We start from the raw sequence: 16308 nt of genomic DNA, 5'->3' as shown, positions 1-16308 counted from the left end.
CACGCTCTCAGATATGGGACAATAGATTGGTAAACATGACGGCTTATACACTTCTGTATAAGATTTGAGGCAGAACATTCTAATCAATAAACTCCGTGAGATAGAAGGCTTCTGATGGCGTTGTGCACACGTGCCGCGGCAAGAAAAGTGTATAAATGAACAGAAACGGATAGGGATTCATTCTAGTGAATATACAGGGCCGCAGATGAGGAAATCCACTGACATAAGGGGCTTTGACAAACAGCTGATTGTTATAACTCGATGCCTCGGAACGAGCATCTCGGTAATCGCGAATCTGGCCGGAAGTTTGCACGCTACTCGCGTGAATGTCTGTGCAAAGTGATTCAAAGACTGTGAAACGATGGCTAGGCAACAATGTATTGGTTGAACATCCGCGCCTCATTCACAACGTGAGTCCGGGGGCTTGATCGTCCCGTGACGCAAGATAGACGGCCATCTGTGGCACATCTGACGTCGTAGTATAATGCTGGTGCAATCACAGATGTTTCGAACCACATCGTTCAGCGCACATTGCTGTACATAGAGCTCCCCAAAGCAGATGACACCTGCGTGTCGCAATGCTGATCCAACGACGTCGCCAACTACGACTGCAGTGGGCACGGAGTCATCGAGATTGAAACATGGGCCAAAGTAATCGTGTCACCTGTTCTGATAATAATTGTCATGTGCCTAAGGCCTCCCGCCGGGTAGACCGTTTGCCGGCTGCAAGTCTTTCGATTTGACGCCACTTCCGCGACTTGCGCGTCGATGGGGATGAAATAATGATGATTAGGACAACACAACACCCATTCCCTGAGCGGAGAAAATCTCCCACCCAGCCGGGAATCGAACCCGGTCTCTTAGGAATGACATTCTGTCGCGCTGACCACTCAGCTACCGGGGGCGCACACCTGTTCTGATGAAGCACGTTTCATGTTTACGCAAAGTCGATGAACGTGTCTGGATATGCCGTCATCCAGGGGAACAGTTTCTCGAAACTTGCTACACACCAGGGACCTAGGTCACTGGTGGCAGTATTACGCTATGGTGGACATCCATCTGCCACTCCAAGGGACGAATGATGATAATTGAAGACATCATGACAGCCGTGAATTACGTGATCATCTCTGAGGTCCACTTGCAATCCGCCATGTTTACTGGCCTCCCTGATGGTGATGGTATCTTCCAACAGGATAATTACACTTGTGAAAAGGCTAGAATTATGCTATAGTGGTTTGAGAAGCACGGTAATGAACCTAAGTTGATATCTTGGCTGCCAAATGCACCTGATCTTATCCTGAATAAACACATATAAGATGTTATTGGGTACCTGCTCCGTGCCTGCAAACAACCAACTCGTAATTTCTGGGAACTGCGTGATCTGTGCCAAGAGATCTAGTGCCACATACCTGCAGAAACATACTAAGAACTCGTCGAATCCATGGCACCCAGAATCGCCGGTGTATTAGTTTCGAAAGGTGGGCCAGTTTGCTGTTATGCGGATTGTCGTGATGTTTTGACTCTCCCAGTGTAAACACTGCGAGCGGGTAAAAGCACGCGTTGTGTGATGAGTGGCTACACTTATTTACGTAAAAGGCAATGGCGCGGGGACGAACGTGAGGGCAGCGAGGCGGCTACCTGTGGAGCTGCGCGGTCTGTTATTCCGGTCAGGCGGTGCCCGCGCGCCCCGTGTCGGCTATTCCAATTGATTCCCTCAGCGGTGCGACTGGAGGCCCGCCAAGCGCCGGCGGACGCACGAGCACGAGCGCACAGCCGCGACCGCTAATTTTAGTGGGCGTCGCGCGCGCGGGCTGCGGAGGTGCGCGCCGGCTGGTCGCACACGGCTCCTCGCAACATGCTGCACGCCGTAAGTCGCTCGCTCCGTGCCTTGCTCTCTCACCGTATCCAAAGCAGAGCGCATCTTTAACACATCGCGAACAAGTATTGATCCATTAATCTCCCTACCAACATCTTGATTCATTTTTACTCTTACATTTTCGGGTGACTGTTGTTGTTGTTGTTGTTGTCGTCCATAGTCTGAAGAGTGGTTTGAAGTAACTTTGTACTCCGTAGGCTTGTCTGTCCATTGCAAGGGTCTTCATCTCTGCATAACTACTGCATTCTCCATCCATTTGAACCTGCTTGCTGTATTCAAGAGTTTGTCTACTTCTACAATTTTACCGACCCCCCCCCCCCCCCTTTACTCCCATTTCCTACCATTACGAAACTCACGATGTCATGATGCCTCAGGATGTGCTCTGTCAACCAATCTATTCTTTAAATCAAGTTGAACCACAAATTTACTTTTTTCCGAATTCCAGTCAGCACCTCCTCATTACTTATTAGATTTTCATGTCTAAGTTTTGGCACCTCCTGTAGCACCACACCTCAAAATTTTCATTGTCTTCTTTTTGCCCGCATCTCGTGGTCGTGCGGTAGCGTTCTCGCTTCCCACGCCCGGGTTCCCGGATTCATTTCCCGGAGGGGTCAGGGATTTTCTCTGCCTCGTGATGGCTGGGTGTTGTGTGATGTTCTTAGGTTAGTTAGGTTTAAGTAGTTCTAAGTTCTAGGGGACTGATGACCATAGATGTTAAGTCCCATAGTGCTCAGAGCCATTTGTCTTCTTTTTTGTGCTGTTTATCGCCCACGTTTCACCCCATATAAACATCTTCAGAAAAAAGAATTCCTAACAGATTATATTAGATGTTAACACATATTTCATTTTCAGACACGCTTTTCTTGCAACCGCCTGCCTGCAATTCATATTCTCGCTACTTTCACCAGCGGTAGTTATTTTGTTGCCCAAATAGCAAAACTCATCGACTACTTGTGGTGTCTCATTTCTAATTAGAATCAACTGATTTAATTCAGCTACTTCCCATTCCTCTCGTTTTACACTTGTTGATATTCATCTTTCAATCTCTTTTCTCGACATATACATGCCAGTCAACTGATCTTGCAAGTCCATCGTCGCCTCTGACAAAATTACAGTATCATCGGTAAACACCAAAGTTGTTATTTCTTCTCCCTCAACTTTAATTCTTTTTCTTTGAAATTCTTCTCACAGTAATGTACCTCCATCTCATCTTCCTCTAGTTACCCCTCCATTTTTTAAATACTGTCTTCAAGTTTGTTTCCTTTGTAAAAGACCTTTATATTTGTCTTCCACATTTCAGCCTTCCCTTTATTTCTTAGCACAGGTTTATCATCTCAGCTCTTAATATTCGTGTAGGTATTTTTCTTTCTCCAAAGGCCTCTTTAATTTTCCTATAGGTGGCACCTGTCTTTCCCCTACACACGCATATTTCTGTAGCCTTGGATTTCACGTCTAGCCATTAATGCTTTGCTATTTTTTACTTGCTCTGTTTCATTTTTAGACGTCTATATTCGCTTTTATGCTTGATTTGCTGAATATTTTTATATTTTCTATTTTCGCCAATTACAACGCTTACTAAGGATTTGAGATGTGAAATAGTTTACGTAGTATTGTTGTACTTTACGCTAAGGTCTCCCAGCGTTTGCTTTTTTATTGGCTATGTTCGTAACACAAATTATTTTATTTTACAGGCTAAACTCTAACTCCATTGACAAAATTTTGGAGGTTTATCAGCGGTGTTTTCTGAATATATTGGTTGGGTTGTTTTGGGGAAGACCAGACAGCGAGGTCATCGGTCTCATCGGACTAGGGAAGGAAGTCGGCCGCGCCCTTTGAAAGGAACCATCCCGGCATTTACCTGGAGTGATTTAGGGAAATCACGGAAAACCTAAATCAGGATGGCCGGACGCAGGATTGAACCGTCGTCCTCCCGAATGCGAGTCCAGTGTTGAATATATTGGTATAAGAGACTCGTGAGCACCGGCGCCTCGTCACATTTATTTTGATTTCTTATCACCATTCATCTTTTTATCCGTATTGCACTGAAAATATCTGCAAACAGTGTAAATATTGACGGTGTGGACTGTATATACTGTCTGTAAACAAATTTGTTCCATTTAATCACCGTACTAACTGTCGTCTTTACTCTTCTCCCTCAAGTTTTCGTTCAGTATTGTTCTGTTCTGTCTCAGTTTTATTTTTCCGGCATTGTTAGCTGTACGTTAATATTGTTACATGGCATTGTGCATAGTTTTACTGATAAATAGTTGGCCAATACGTACAGCTGCAGAAGCCGCCGCGATAGATAGGTCCTTGTTTCGTGTGAGGGTTAAAGCAATTCTTTGTGTTTGATCATGGCACACTACTGGTTTTGTCAGTGTTGCGCTGTTTTGAAGGTATGTTCAGAAAAAAAAAAGCTAATTGGGCTATCAAACCGAATAACTTATAATTACGTTATTACTCTGTAACGACCACCGTAGACCAACGGTCCATAAAAGCAAAATACTCAGAGAATATTATGGAACAACCTCCAAAATTTTGTTGGTGGAGTTTAATTCACCCTGTACATACATTATGAAATTACTGCAACGGGATATATATGTATATAAAATATCTATGGCACATTGAAATCCTAATCTCCTCCTCCTCAAACTTCGTATACTATCAATTTTGCCATCAACTTAAGTTACCATTTACGATTTTTTAAATTTTCATTGATTTGGTTGGTGTGAGAAACGACCGTTGATACAACTTATTTCGTGTCTAGAAATGTTTGAATTGTGTCCTACCTGATACAGGTAGGACACAACGAAAAGATGTAACGAAAGAATGTTTACGTAAAGTCACACAACGGGAGAGGGTCATTATTCTGCAGTTCGCTTACTATTCATTATTTGATCACCTGGACATTGCGATAATAATAGTTTTATTAAGTGAAACGCGTACATACACTACTGGCCATTAAAATTGCTACACCACGAAGCTGACGTGCTGCAGACGCGAAATTTAACCGACAGGAAGAAGATGCTGTGATATGCAAATGATTAGCTTTTCAGAGCATTCACACAAGGTTGGCGCCGGTGGCGACGCCTACAACGTGCTCACATGAGGAAAGTTTCCAACCGATTTCTCATACACAAACAGCAGTTGACCGGCGTTGCCTGGTGAAACGTTGTTGTGATGCCTCGTGTAAGGACGAGAAATGCGTACCATCACGTTTCCGACTTTGATAAAGGTCGGATTGTAGCCTATCGCGATTGCGGTGTATCGTATCGCCACATTGCTGCTCGCGTCGGTCGAGATCCGATGATTGTCAGCAGAATGTGGAATCGGTGGGTTCAGGAGGGTAATACGGAACGCCGTGCTGGATTCCAACGGCCTCGTATCACTAGCAGTCGAGATGACAGGCATCTTATCCGCATGGCTGTAACGGATCGTGCTGCCACGTCTCGATCCCTGAGTCAACAGATGGGGACGTTTGCAAGAAAACAACCATCTTCACGAACAGTTCGACGACGTTTGCAGCTACATGGACTATCAGCTCGAAGACCATGGCTGCGGTTACCCTTGATGCTGCATCACAGACGGGAACTCCTGCGATGGTGTACTCAACGGCCAACCTGGGTGCACGAATGGCAAAACGTAATTTTTTCAGATGAATCCAGTTTCTGTTTACAGCATCATATGCTCGCATCCGTGTTTAGCGACATCGCAGTGAACGCACATTGGAAGCGTGTATTCGTCATCGCCATACCGGCGTATCATCGGCGTGATGGTATGGGGTGCCATTGGTTACACGTCTCGGTCACCTCTTCTTGTTCGCATTGATGGCACTTTGAACAGTGGACGTTACATTTCAGATGTGTTACGACCCGTGGCTCTACCCTCCATTCGATCGCTGCGGAACTCTACATTTCTGCAGGATAATGCACGACCGCATGTTGCACGTCCTGTACGGGCCTTTCTGGATACAGAAAATGTTCGACTGCTGCCCTGGCCAGCACATTCTCCAGATATCTCACCAATTTAAAACGTCTGGTCAATGGTTGACAAGCAAATGGCTCGCCACAACACTCCAGTCACTATTCTTGATGAACAGTGGTATCGTGTAGAAGCTGAATGGGCAGCTGTACCTGTACACGCTATCCAAGCTCTGTTTGACTCAATGCCCAGGCGTATCAAGGCCGTTATTACGGCCAGAGGTGGTTGTTCTGGGTACTGATTTCTCTGGATCTATGCACCCAAATTGCGTGAAAATGTAATCACATGTCAGTTCTAGTATAATATATTTGTCCAACGAATACCCGTTCATCATCTGCATTTCTTCTTGGTGTAGCAATTTTAATGGCCAGTGTTGTATTAAACGGAGTTCTATAGTTACTACGGCAAGAATAGCAGTGATGTAAGTTTGTGTAACTTTTCGATGAAATTAACAGGCCAACATACTAAAAGGGAAGCTGATGCCTGATGGTACAACACCTCTACAACCCTACGTAGTGTTTATCTATCACCGGAAGTAAAACGGCGGTGTACCGCCAGCCTTTATCTGCCCTTACAGCCTTCAAAACTGCACCTTCATTTTTATGTTAAGTTTCACTCTTATCATTGACACATGTAACATCCTAGAACACTTTTTTAAAAGTAGCTGAATGCCCTTAAGAATGTACTTATACGGTTTGAAACAACCATAGTTTATTCAATATTCCCGTAGATTTAAAAGTTACGAGCATTTACTAGACCTTGAAATGATCTTCCATTTGCATAGAACACCTTGTCAGGAACCTTGTTTCTCTTTCTTGAAAGTAAGAAATATTAATGGCTTCCTCTTCAGGTGGTAATGGAGTGATGGAGTGCGTAAAATAAATGGTTCAAATGGCTCTGAGCACTATGGGAGGTCTGAGGTCATCAGTCCCCTAGAACTTAGAACTACTGAAACCTAACTAACCTAAGGACATCACACACATCCATGCCCGATGCAGGATTCTAGCCTGAGACCGTAGCGGTCGCGCGGTTCCAGACTGTAGCGCCTAGAACCGCTCGACCACTTCGGCCGACGAGTGCATAAAACTCAGGAAGATGTTTTCCTACTCTGCCGACCAAGTATCGCTGTTGAAATTTTCTTCCTTTGCAGAAACTGAACTCACCAGACGCTGTGTCTAATGGCGGCGCTACCATTACATTTAATGACTCAGTAGACATGAATCCATTGTCAGCGTTCAGTGTTTGCCACATAACGTGGAAAAACTTCGTATTTTATAAACACAAAAACAGGGAAACAAAACGTTTCGCCGTTGTTAGTAGGCAAAAGGATTTGTATTTTGCAATTTGGTTAATAATCTACGTAATAGATCTCGTATTTTATTCAATTCGGCATATACCTGCTGGCATTACGTTAAAGTTTTTTTATTTATCTTATTGTCACTGGGCCAGTACTTAGCATAATGCTACGAAAATAAATATGTAACTTCCATATGCACTGTCAAACGACGAATCAAAAGGTTCGAAAATTAGTTTGTGGGAATAGACGAATACTTAAAAAACAGACTGTTTGCAGTTTTTTATGTTTATGTTCAGTACACAGTCATAGGTTCTACAATCTCAGTAATAGTTAAGCCTGATAATCCTTACGTTTTAAAGCTTTTATCGATTATGGATGTGGAATACTGCAACTGTGTTGCATAAAGATTTACAGAAATGTCCACGATCAATCGCCTTTCGTGATAGTGTGATTTTTTTATTTTCCATTACCAGGTTCAAGTCACGTAGAGACTCATCATCATATGGTACAGTTTTTACAGGATTGTGGAGGTCATTGTGCAGCTGTGGCAAGGCAGTGGAAAATCGAAACAAGTGTGAACTGAATGTGGAAAGTTATCTGAAGTTATTTACATCACGTGCACATTACGGTAAATGATGCTGTCTACATATACATCTGCATGACTAGTCTGCAATTTACACTTAAGTTCCTGGTGGGGAGTTCTTCGAATCACCTTCAGACTATTTCTCTACCGTTCCATTCTCTAACAGCGCGTGGGGTAAATGAACACTTAGATCTTTGTGTACGAGCTCAGATTTATTTTATTTTATCATGATGATTATTTCTCCCTGTGTCGGTTTTCGATAATAAAGTATTTTCATAGTGAAAAGAGAAAGTGTGCTAGTGAAATTATGTGAAAAGATCACGCCGAAACGAAAAACGCCTTTATTTCAATGATTGCCAGCCCAACTTGCTTATTATACCCGTGACACTCTCTCCCCTATTTCGCGATCATTCAAAACGAGCTGCCCTTCTTTGGACTTTTTCGATGTTTTCAATCCTGTCTGGTAAGGATCCCATACCGCACAGTAATACTCTAGTAGAAGACGGACAAGCGTAGTGTAGGCAGTCTCTTCAATAGACCTGTTGCATCTTCTAAGTGGTGTGCCAATAAAATGAGGTCTTTGGTTTGCCTTCACCAGAACATAATCTATGTCATCGTTCCAATCATTATCATTATCAAGTCGAACTTATAATTCATGATGTATATAACCTAGATAGTTCGCTACATTCTGTGTTTACTTGTTACCATCATTTTTGTCTTCCCACAACTACACAACGATCCCCACAATGCTAAGATGGTGATTGAGAAATATACCAACTGACGATGAGTTGTTAGACGACGTAAAATCGGTAACCGGAAAATAAAAACTCCACCATGACGAAATGCGACTGGTTGCAGTTATATCTGAAATCCTTACATTTTTATCTACCGGTATATTAAAGTGATTATGATCTTATGTGACGTAACGAAGCACATTCTGGCTCTTAAAAAATAAAATATGGTGACATAGTACTTGTTTGAGACTGCGCTGAGACTTTCCGCTAAAATCTATTCTGTCGAGTTCAAAAATGGTTCAAATGGCTCTGACCACTATGGGACTCAACTGCTGTGGTCATCAGTCCCCTAGAACTTAGAACTACTTAAACCTAACTAACCTAAGGACATCACACACATCCATGCCCGAGGCAGGATTCGAAGCTGCGACCGTAGCAGTCGCACGGTTCCGGACTGCGCGCCTAGAACCGCGAGACTCTGTCGAGTTCAAATGGCTCTGAACACTATGGGACTTAACTTCTAAGGTTATCAGTCCCCTAGAACTTAGAACTACTTAAACCTAACTAACCTAAGGACATCACACACATCCATGCCCGAGGCAGGATTCGAACCTGCAACCGTAGCGGTCGCGCGGTTCCAGACTGTAGCGCCTAGAACCGCTCGGCCATACCTATTCTGTCGACAAGTTCCTTGAAAATTTAAGCTGATTCGTGCTGTATTGTTGATTGCGTTTACTTAAACTTATGGACTGACTTTTTTCGGGTTCATAAGCATTTAATTTTTATCTGTGATTAGTTTTTTTGTTGTAATTTCATGTAATGACACGTTCCATGAATTTGGAGATTTGCTCTTCAGTTTGGTCCAACTGAAATTGACATGTAAATAAAATAAAATAGAAATGATCTATGTGTGAAGTCAGCACAGTCAGTGCTGCTTTGGCTTTACATCTCATGTTTACATGCGAATGGAGACGAAACAGTGCCAGCGCTTTCATTTTCAGACCATTTCCCGGCTAGTTTCGCGAAAAATTTCACTCCAAAAGCTCACATTGTATACTTTTCAATACCTGTTGAAAGCTGTTAAATTTACATAATTGTTTTCCAAATTGTATTTTATAAGACATATGTATAAATAAAATAGTGCTTCTAGTTATTAATTTTAAAGTCAAAAATCAGCTGTTTGCATACTATCGCTTCCCTATTGCAGACTTCGTTTCGATATACAGAGTCGTTCATAAAATACGAGAACTTTATTGCTCTATCTACTAGGGCCTGTATTTTACTAACACAAAATATTTTTGTATTTAAGAGGTAATGGCAAACATTTCAAATGGGAAGTCCTGTCCCAGCGCAAACTTTATTCAGTTTCGATTACTATACTCTACAGCTATCAACACGTCAGCATAAAATAAAGATACATTAATGGAAAATCGATAATGACCAGTTAGAAACGAATACTTCTTAATTTGAAAACAGAGGGATTAATTTTATGAGAACATAAGGGAAAGAAAAGGTGACGCGTGCTAAGGTATTATTTAAATAGCCGCGCTCATTAGCTATTTATATCTAGAAAAAATAACACGTTGTGCATAACTCACACTTTCCTCCGAGGCAGGGTATTTGTTTTGGCAGCTGAACGAAAAGGGCAAGTAACAAAAAAATTAGGAAGCTTTCTCAGACGTAAACACACCTATGCAATAAAAGCAACTACTCGTGTGTTTTCAGAGTGAATCCTTTTGAACAATTTAGCTATAGACTACTTAGAACAATAGAGAAAATTATTACAGTCTTGAACGGGGCTGAGGCTCAGCAACCGTATTGTAGTTTTAATGAAGGACAAAAATAGCCAGCCGGTTGGCTGCCGCTGTAAATTGTCATCTTAAAATAATTTTTGAAATGATATCATAGATTTACCACTGAATTTTCATCCACAACTGGTTGTCAAAAAGTGAGGTATAATAAAACATTTTACAAGGATGAAATGAAGGAAGTACAACCTATAACAAGGATTAGACATTTTCCGTGCCATTTTGCGTGTTACTTACGAGAACTGCTTTCCAGCTTCGGAACGGAACCATTTCTTGCGACCACATTATTAGGCGAGTAGTTCTGCTCTAACTGTCAGCTACCTTATCCTATATGGCTCGAAAAATACGAGTGCACCATAGATTTTTGACTGTGGATATGAGAACAAAACGGAATTTCAGTTCAGAGTTAGCCTAAATGGTCCCATAGACAAGACCTCCAGCCTAATGCCGTCCATTCTTTGATAACCTCCTACTAGTGCTCTGTCTCCAGTGACCTCGAAATCGACGGTACGATAAACTGACTTTCCCCTACTCAATCCTAAATATGCACGAGACCAGCGAAACAGAAAGAACGTAGTACACCTAGCATTTTAAAAAGGTTTTCGTTTCAGATTCTTTCACCTAAGTTACAGTGCATTGAGGATTCTTTCTTTCCACAAGATCCGTTTATTTAGTGTCCTGCTAATTCTAGTAGTACAATATAAGGGCAGTCATGAAGACGACTGTTCAGTTTGTAAGAAGCTTAGCGATTGTTCTGTTTCATGCTTATATTTTGTTCCATAATAGGAAGTGTAGTATTGTGATGTATGATAATTTGTATGTAATTTCGTATTCTTAAAAAATTTCTGTTCTCCACTTGAACAACGGAGCGATGTGGCGCAGTGGTTAAGACACTAGTTTCGCATTCGGCAGGCGATGCGTTCAAAACCCGGTCCAAAAATTCTGATTTAAGTTTCCCGTGCTTTTTATAACTCATCAAAAAAACAAATGTAGGATGTTTCCTTGGATATGTACACATTTCCGATCGTTGATCAATCGGAACTCGGCTACCCACTTAGCTGAAAATTAACCACTCTCTAGCTTTCATTATTCTGGCGATTCGAAGATTGTTTGTTATATTCGCTATAATAATCAGAAGAATGTGTTGATGATTGGAAGATAAAAGAGAAAGCAAAAAAATGTTTAAATTTCTGCTACATCGTTAAATTACATAGTCTAGAGACGTAACTGACTCAGCTGGGAGATGTCTGAATAGAGCTTTAATTTACTGCAAGATTGAAACCCTAAATTTGGTCATGAAAAAACTCTGATGATTCAATTAAAGTATAAACTATAAAGCGAATTCGAGTCGCAGTTCAGTAGGTAATTCTAATGTTAGTAGGGGCAAAATTAGCGAACATTACGGTATTTAATGAAGCTTTTGAATGAAGAATATAATCTTCCCAAAAGATCGAAGGTTGCTTAATGAAGTGTCTGATGAATTTATGAACCGTAACAGTCACATTAATGTGCCCACCTGTCAGAAGCCTGAACAAACACCTTTTGCAGAGCAGGGCAGGAAGAGGGTCAGTGAGGTTCTGGAAGGTGCCGTGGCCAGCTGCGCTAGGTTTCTCGGTTGAGGATCCATGGCGCGAACAGTCCAGTCGAAGTGGTCTCATAGATTCTCGATTGGGTTAAACTCAGGGGAAATTAGTGGTCAGGGGAGTACGGTAAACTCAACCTGGTGCTCTTCGAACCACGCATGTATTCTCTGAGCTGTCTGACACGTTGCATTATCCTGATACATCTACATTTATACTCCGCAAGCCACCCAACGGTGTGTGGCGGAGGGCACTTTACGTGCCACTGTCATTACTTCCCTTTTCCGTTCCAGTCGCGTATGGTTCGCGGGAAGAACGACTGTCTGAAAGCCTCCGTGCGCGCTCGAATTTCTCTAATTTTACATTCGTGATCTCCTCGGGAGGTATAAGTACGGGGAAGCAATATATTCGATACCTCATCCAGAAAAGCACCCTCTCGAAACCTGGCGAGCAAGCTACACCGCGATGCACAGCGCCTCTCTTGCACAGTCTGCCACTTGAATTTGCTAAACATCTCCGTAACGCTATCACGCTTACCAAATAACCCTGTGGCGAAATGCGCCGCTCTTCTTTGGATCTTCTCTATCTCCTCCGTCAACCCGATCTGGTACGGATCCCACACTGATGAGCAATACTCAAGTATAGGTCGAACGAGTGTTCTGTAAGCCACCTCCTTTGTTGATGGACTACATTTTCTAAGGACTCTCCCAATGAATCTCAACCTGGTACCCGCCTTACCAACAATTAATTTTATATGATCATTCCACTTCAAATCGTTCCGCACGCATACTCCCAGATGTTTTGCGGAAGTAACTGCTACCAGTGTTTGTTCCGCTATCATCTAATCATAACATAAAGGATCCTTCTTTCTATGTATTCGCAATACATTACATTTGTCTATGTTAAGGGTCAGTTGCCACTCCCTGCACCAAGTGCCTATCCGCTGCAGATCTTCCTGCATTTCGCTACAATTTTCTAATGCTGCAACTTCTCTGTATACTACAGCATCATCCGCGAAAAGCGACACTATCTACTAGGTCATTTATATATATTGTGAAAAGTAATGGTCCCATAACACTCCCCTGTGGCATGCCAGAGGTTACTTTAACGTCTGTAGACGTCTCTCCGTTGAGAAAAACATGCTGTGTTGTGTTTGTTAAAAACTCTTCAATCCAGCCACACAGCTGGTCTGATATTCCGTAGGCTCTTACTTTGTTTATCAGGCGACAGTGCGGAACTGTATAGAACGCCTTCCGGAAGTCAAGGAAAATAGCATCTACCTTGGAGCCTGTACCTAATATTTACTGCTGGTTGATTCCAACGTGCCGAGAAAAAATGAAACTACATGTATGGATGGACATGGTTCCAAAGGATACATTCGTACGTGTGTTGACTCAGTGCGCCTTCCAGAATGACGAGAACACCCAGGAAAACATTCCCCAGGCCATAAAACAAGCTCCTCCAGCCTGGACCCTCACGAAGATTGTTGCAGGGCGTTACACGCCAACACTCAGTGGACTTCCAATTGCAGTATAGGCGTGCCAATTCCAGTTTTCGTCGCCGATGAACAGTAGTCAGAATGGGTAGATGAGTCAGGCGCCTGCTGATTGGTTGACTGATTTGGGCGACGGAACCAAACAGCGAGATCATCAGCCCCATCGGATTAGGGAAGGGTGGGGAAAAAAGTCGGCTGTGTCCTTTCAAATGAACCATACTGGCATTTGCCTGAAGCGTCTTAGGGAACTCACGGAAAACCTAAATCAGGATCGTCGGACTCGGGTTTGAAATGTCGTCCTCCCGAATGTGACTCCAATGTGTTAACCACTGCGCCACCTCGCTGCCAGGCGCCTGCTGCAGACGCCCTTACACAGCGACGTTCGGTGAACAGTCTTTGAGGAGACACTGTTGGTAGCCCATTGGGTTATCTGGGCAATCAGTTACTCAACAGTTGCGCGTCTGTTCGCCCGTACACATCTCCGCAGCCATCGTTCACCCCTGTCATCTGTGGCCTCTGTTGCCTCGGCGCCCGTTTTGTATAGTGCTATTTTGTCATGTACGGTATACATGAACCATGGTGGCACGCAAACTGTTTACAGACTTAGCCATTTTGGAAACGCTTCCCCCCTTGTCTCGAAAGTCAATGATAATGCCCTTTTGGACATCAGATAAATTACTCCGTTTCCTCACTACGACAGCGTCTGCATTGTTTCCGCGTCCCTCGACACGCTTCATGTACCCTCCACTACTAGTGCTGTCGCTTCCCGTCTGTGAATATTACTGCATGTTCGCATCGAACACTGGCGGTGGTCACATAATGGATCGTGTCTTTCTAGGGTTTTTGAAAGACATCTAGGAAAACAGAAGCCATAAACTGATTTTTACTGCTGAAGACGTCATCGCCATATATGAGGTTCATTCAAATGAAATCTGGGCAGTGGGTCTACTTTTGCCTTACACGTAAAGTGGCACCACGTAACTGCGTGTATGGTGGCGCCATGTATTGGTAGAGAGACTGACGCGTGTGCAACGTTTGATGTTGCGTGGCGCCAGTGTGGTTTCACAGGTGGTCACACAAGTTATCGTCCGCTACCGAACATGCAGGCGAGTAAGCAGGAACAACGAGGAGTGGTTCGATTTTTGGTGGCGGAGAGAGATGGAGGCTGTAAAATGTATCGACGGATGAAGGCTGTGTACGGTGAGTATAGTCTGAGCCGTTCAAATGTTGTGGAATGGCGCCAACGATTCCTTAAGGGGCGCGAGTCACTGGAAGACGATGGTGATCCTGGACAGGCCCATCGTGTCATCACACCGGAAATGGTTGCGGAAGTGAATGCTTTAGTCTTGGACAACCGCAGAATCATCGTAGACGAGATCCATCGGTTACTGGCGTTATCCTCCTGCATGATAATGCTCGCCCACACACGGCCAATGCGGTGAAGACGACATTGCAGCAGTTTCGGTGGGAAACGCTGGAACATCTACCGTACAGTCACACCTTTCACAGTGTGACTTTCATTTGTTTGGATATCTAAAACAAGCTATTCGCGGACATCGATTCGCAACTGATGACGAAGTGTGTAACTGGGTCCACATCTGGATCCGACAGCAGCCTACTAGCTTCAAGGATGGAATCTACCGGTTACTGTCGCAATGGGACAATTGTGCCAACAGTTTCGGCGACTATCTTTGAGTATGTGTACTGTGTATGACTACATTTTTGAGATAATAAAAACGTTCTGTTACTTTACACTAGTGAGCGGGTTTCATTTGGGTGAAACAAACAAATTAATACCGTTGTAAGATACTGAACTCAGATTGGGGAAGATGGCGGTTCAAATCCACGTTCGACCATTCAGGTTAGTTTTCTACAGTTTCTGGCAAATGCCGAGACAATTCCTTTAAAAGAGCACGGGGATATGCTTCCCCTGCCATTGCCTATCGCAGCTTATGCCTCGACTATAACGCCCTCATCGTCGACAGGATATAGATTCCTAATCTTCCTTTTCTCCTTACTTTTTTTATGGAAGCAGAGTATGGACTACGGTGGTCGATCACAAGAGCAGAATTCAAGACACATACTAAAGTCTCTGAGATGAATCAAAACGTTCAGTAAACTGACTCATATCCGTAGTGAAGTCAACAGAATGGAATAGAAATTAGTGAAGAATACAGGGAAAAATGACTCAACCGTGTCCTTCGGGCGGGCAGTCTATTGAATACGAACCGATGGGCAAACGTTTTTGTGAAGACAGAGGAAGAGCTGGGCGGATGACTGGAGCAGGACTGTAGGCTTAACCCGTGAAGTAGGTGCTGCTGATGATGATTATTACTACGGATTACGTAGATCACAATACGCATATGATTTTTCACTACAGAATTCTACATAGAATTTGAATTGGAGTGTTTAGTGTGGTATGAACCCATCAAGTGGTGTAATAAATACTCTAAATGCTGTAGCATGGTATCAGAGGGTCTGCTGATATTCGTGGCGAATCTACCACCAAGCATTTTATACACGAATGCACAAAGCAAAGCATAAGGATTAGTAGCTGAAGAACTGTGGCAAAGAATGTTCAAATGTGTGTGAAATGTTATGTGACTTAACTGATAAGGTCATCAGTCCATAAGCTTACACACTACTTAACCTAAATTATTCTAAGGGCAAACACACACACCCATGCCAGAGGGAGGACTAGAACCTCCGCCAGGACCAGCCGCACAGTCCATGACTGCAGCGCCTCAGACCGCTCGGCTAATCCCGCGCAACGAAGAACTGTGGCCGATCAGCCTCAGGAGCAAAATGCAATCATTGACATTGGTCATTCCTTCTTGCACTAATATCATTTCTCTGTAAAGGGTTGCTTCCCACGGGGACTTTTGGTTGGTTAATTGATCTGGCGGAGGGGACCAAACAGCGAGGTGATCGGTCCCATCGGATTAGGAAAGGAT

General features: G+C 43.3%; 1 protein-coding gene across 1 annotated transcript in view; it reads left to right on the top strand.

Annotated features, from left to right (window-relative positions):
- Positions 1-1660: 1660 nt before the first annotated feature.
- The window catches only part of LOC126298998 (ankyrin repeat domain-containing protein 29-like), a 128056-nt gene continuing 113408 nt past the window's right edge, over positions 1661-16308 (top strand). The window contains exon 1 of the mRNA XM_049990624.1: positions 1661-1867. Within this exon, the coding sequence (XP_049846581.1) occupies positions 1856-1867 (12 nt within the window). The 5' untranslated portion in view covers positions 1661-1855. The remainder of the gene's footprint in view (positions 1868-16308) is intronic.

Source organism: Schistocerca gregaria, chromosome X (genome assembly GCF_023897955.1).
Source record: "Schistocerca gregaria isolate iqSchGreg1 chromosome X, iqSchGreg1.2, whole genome shotgun sequence".
Lineage (NCBI taxonomy): Eukaryota > Metazoa > Arthropoda > Insecta > Orthoptera > Acrididae > Schistocerca > Schistocerca gregaria.
The sequence above is the reverse complement of the archived record's forward strand: the minus strand, read 5'-3'. Positions and strand labels throughout refer to the sequence as shown.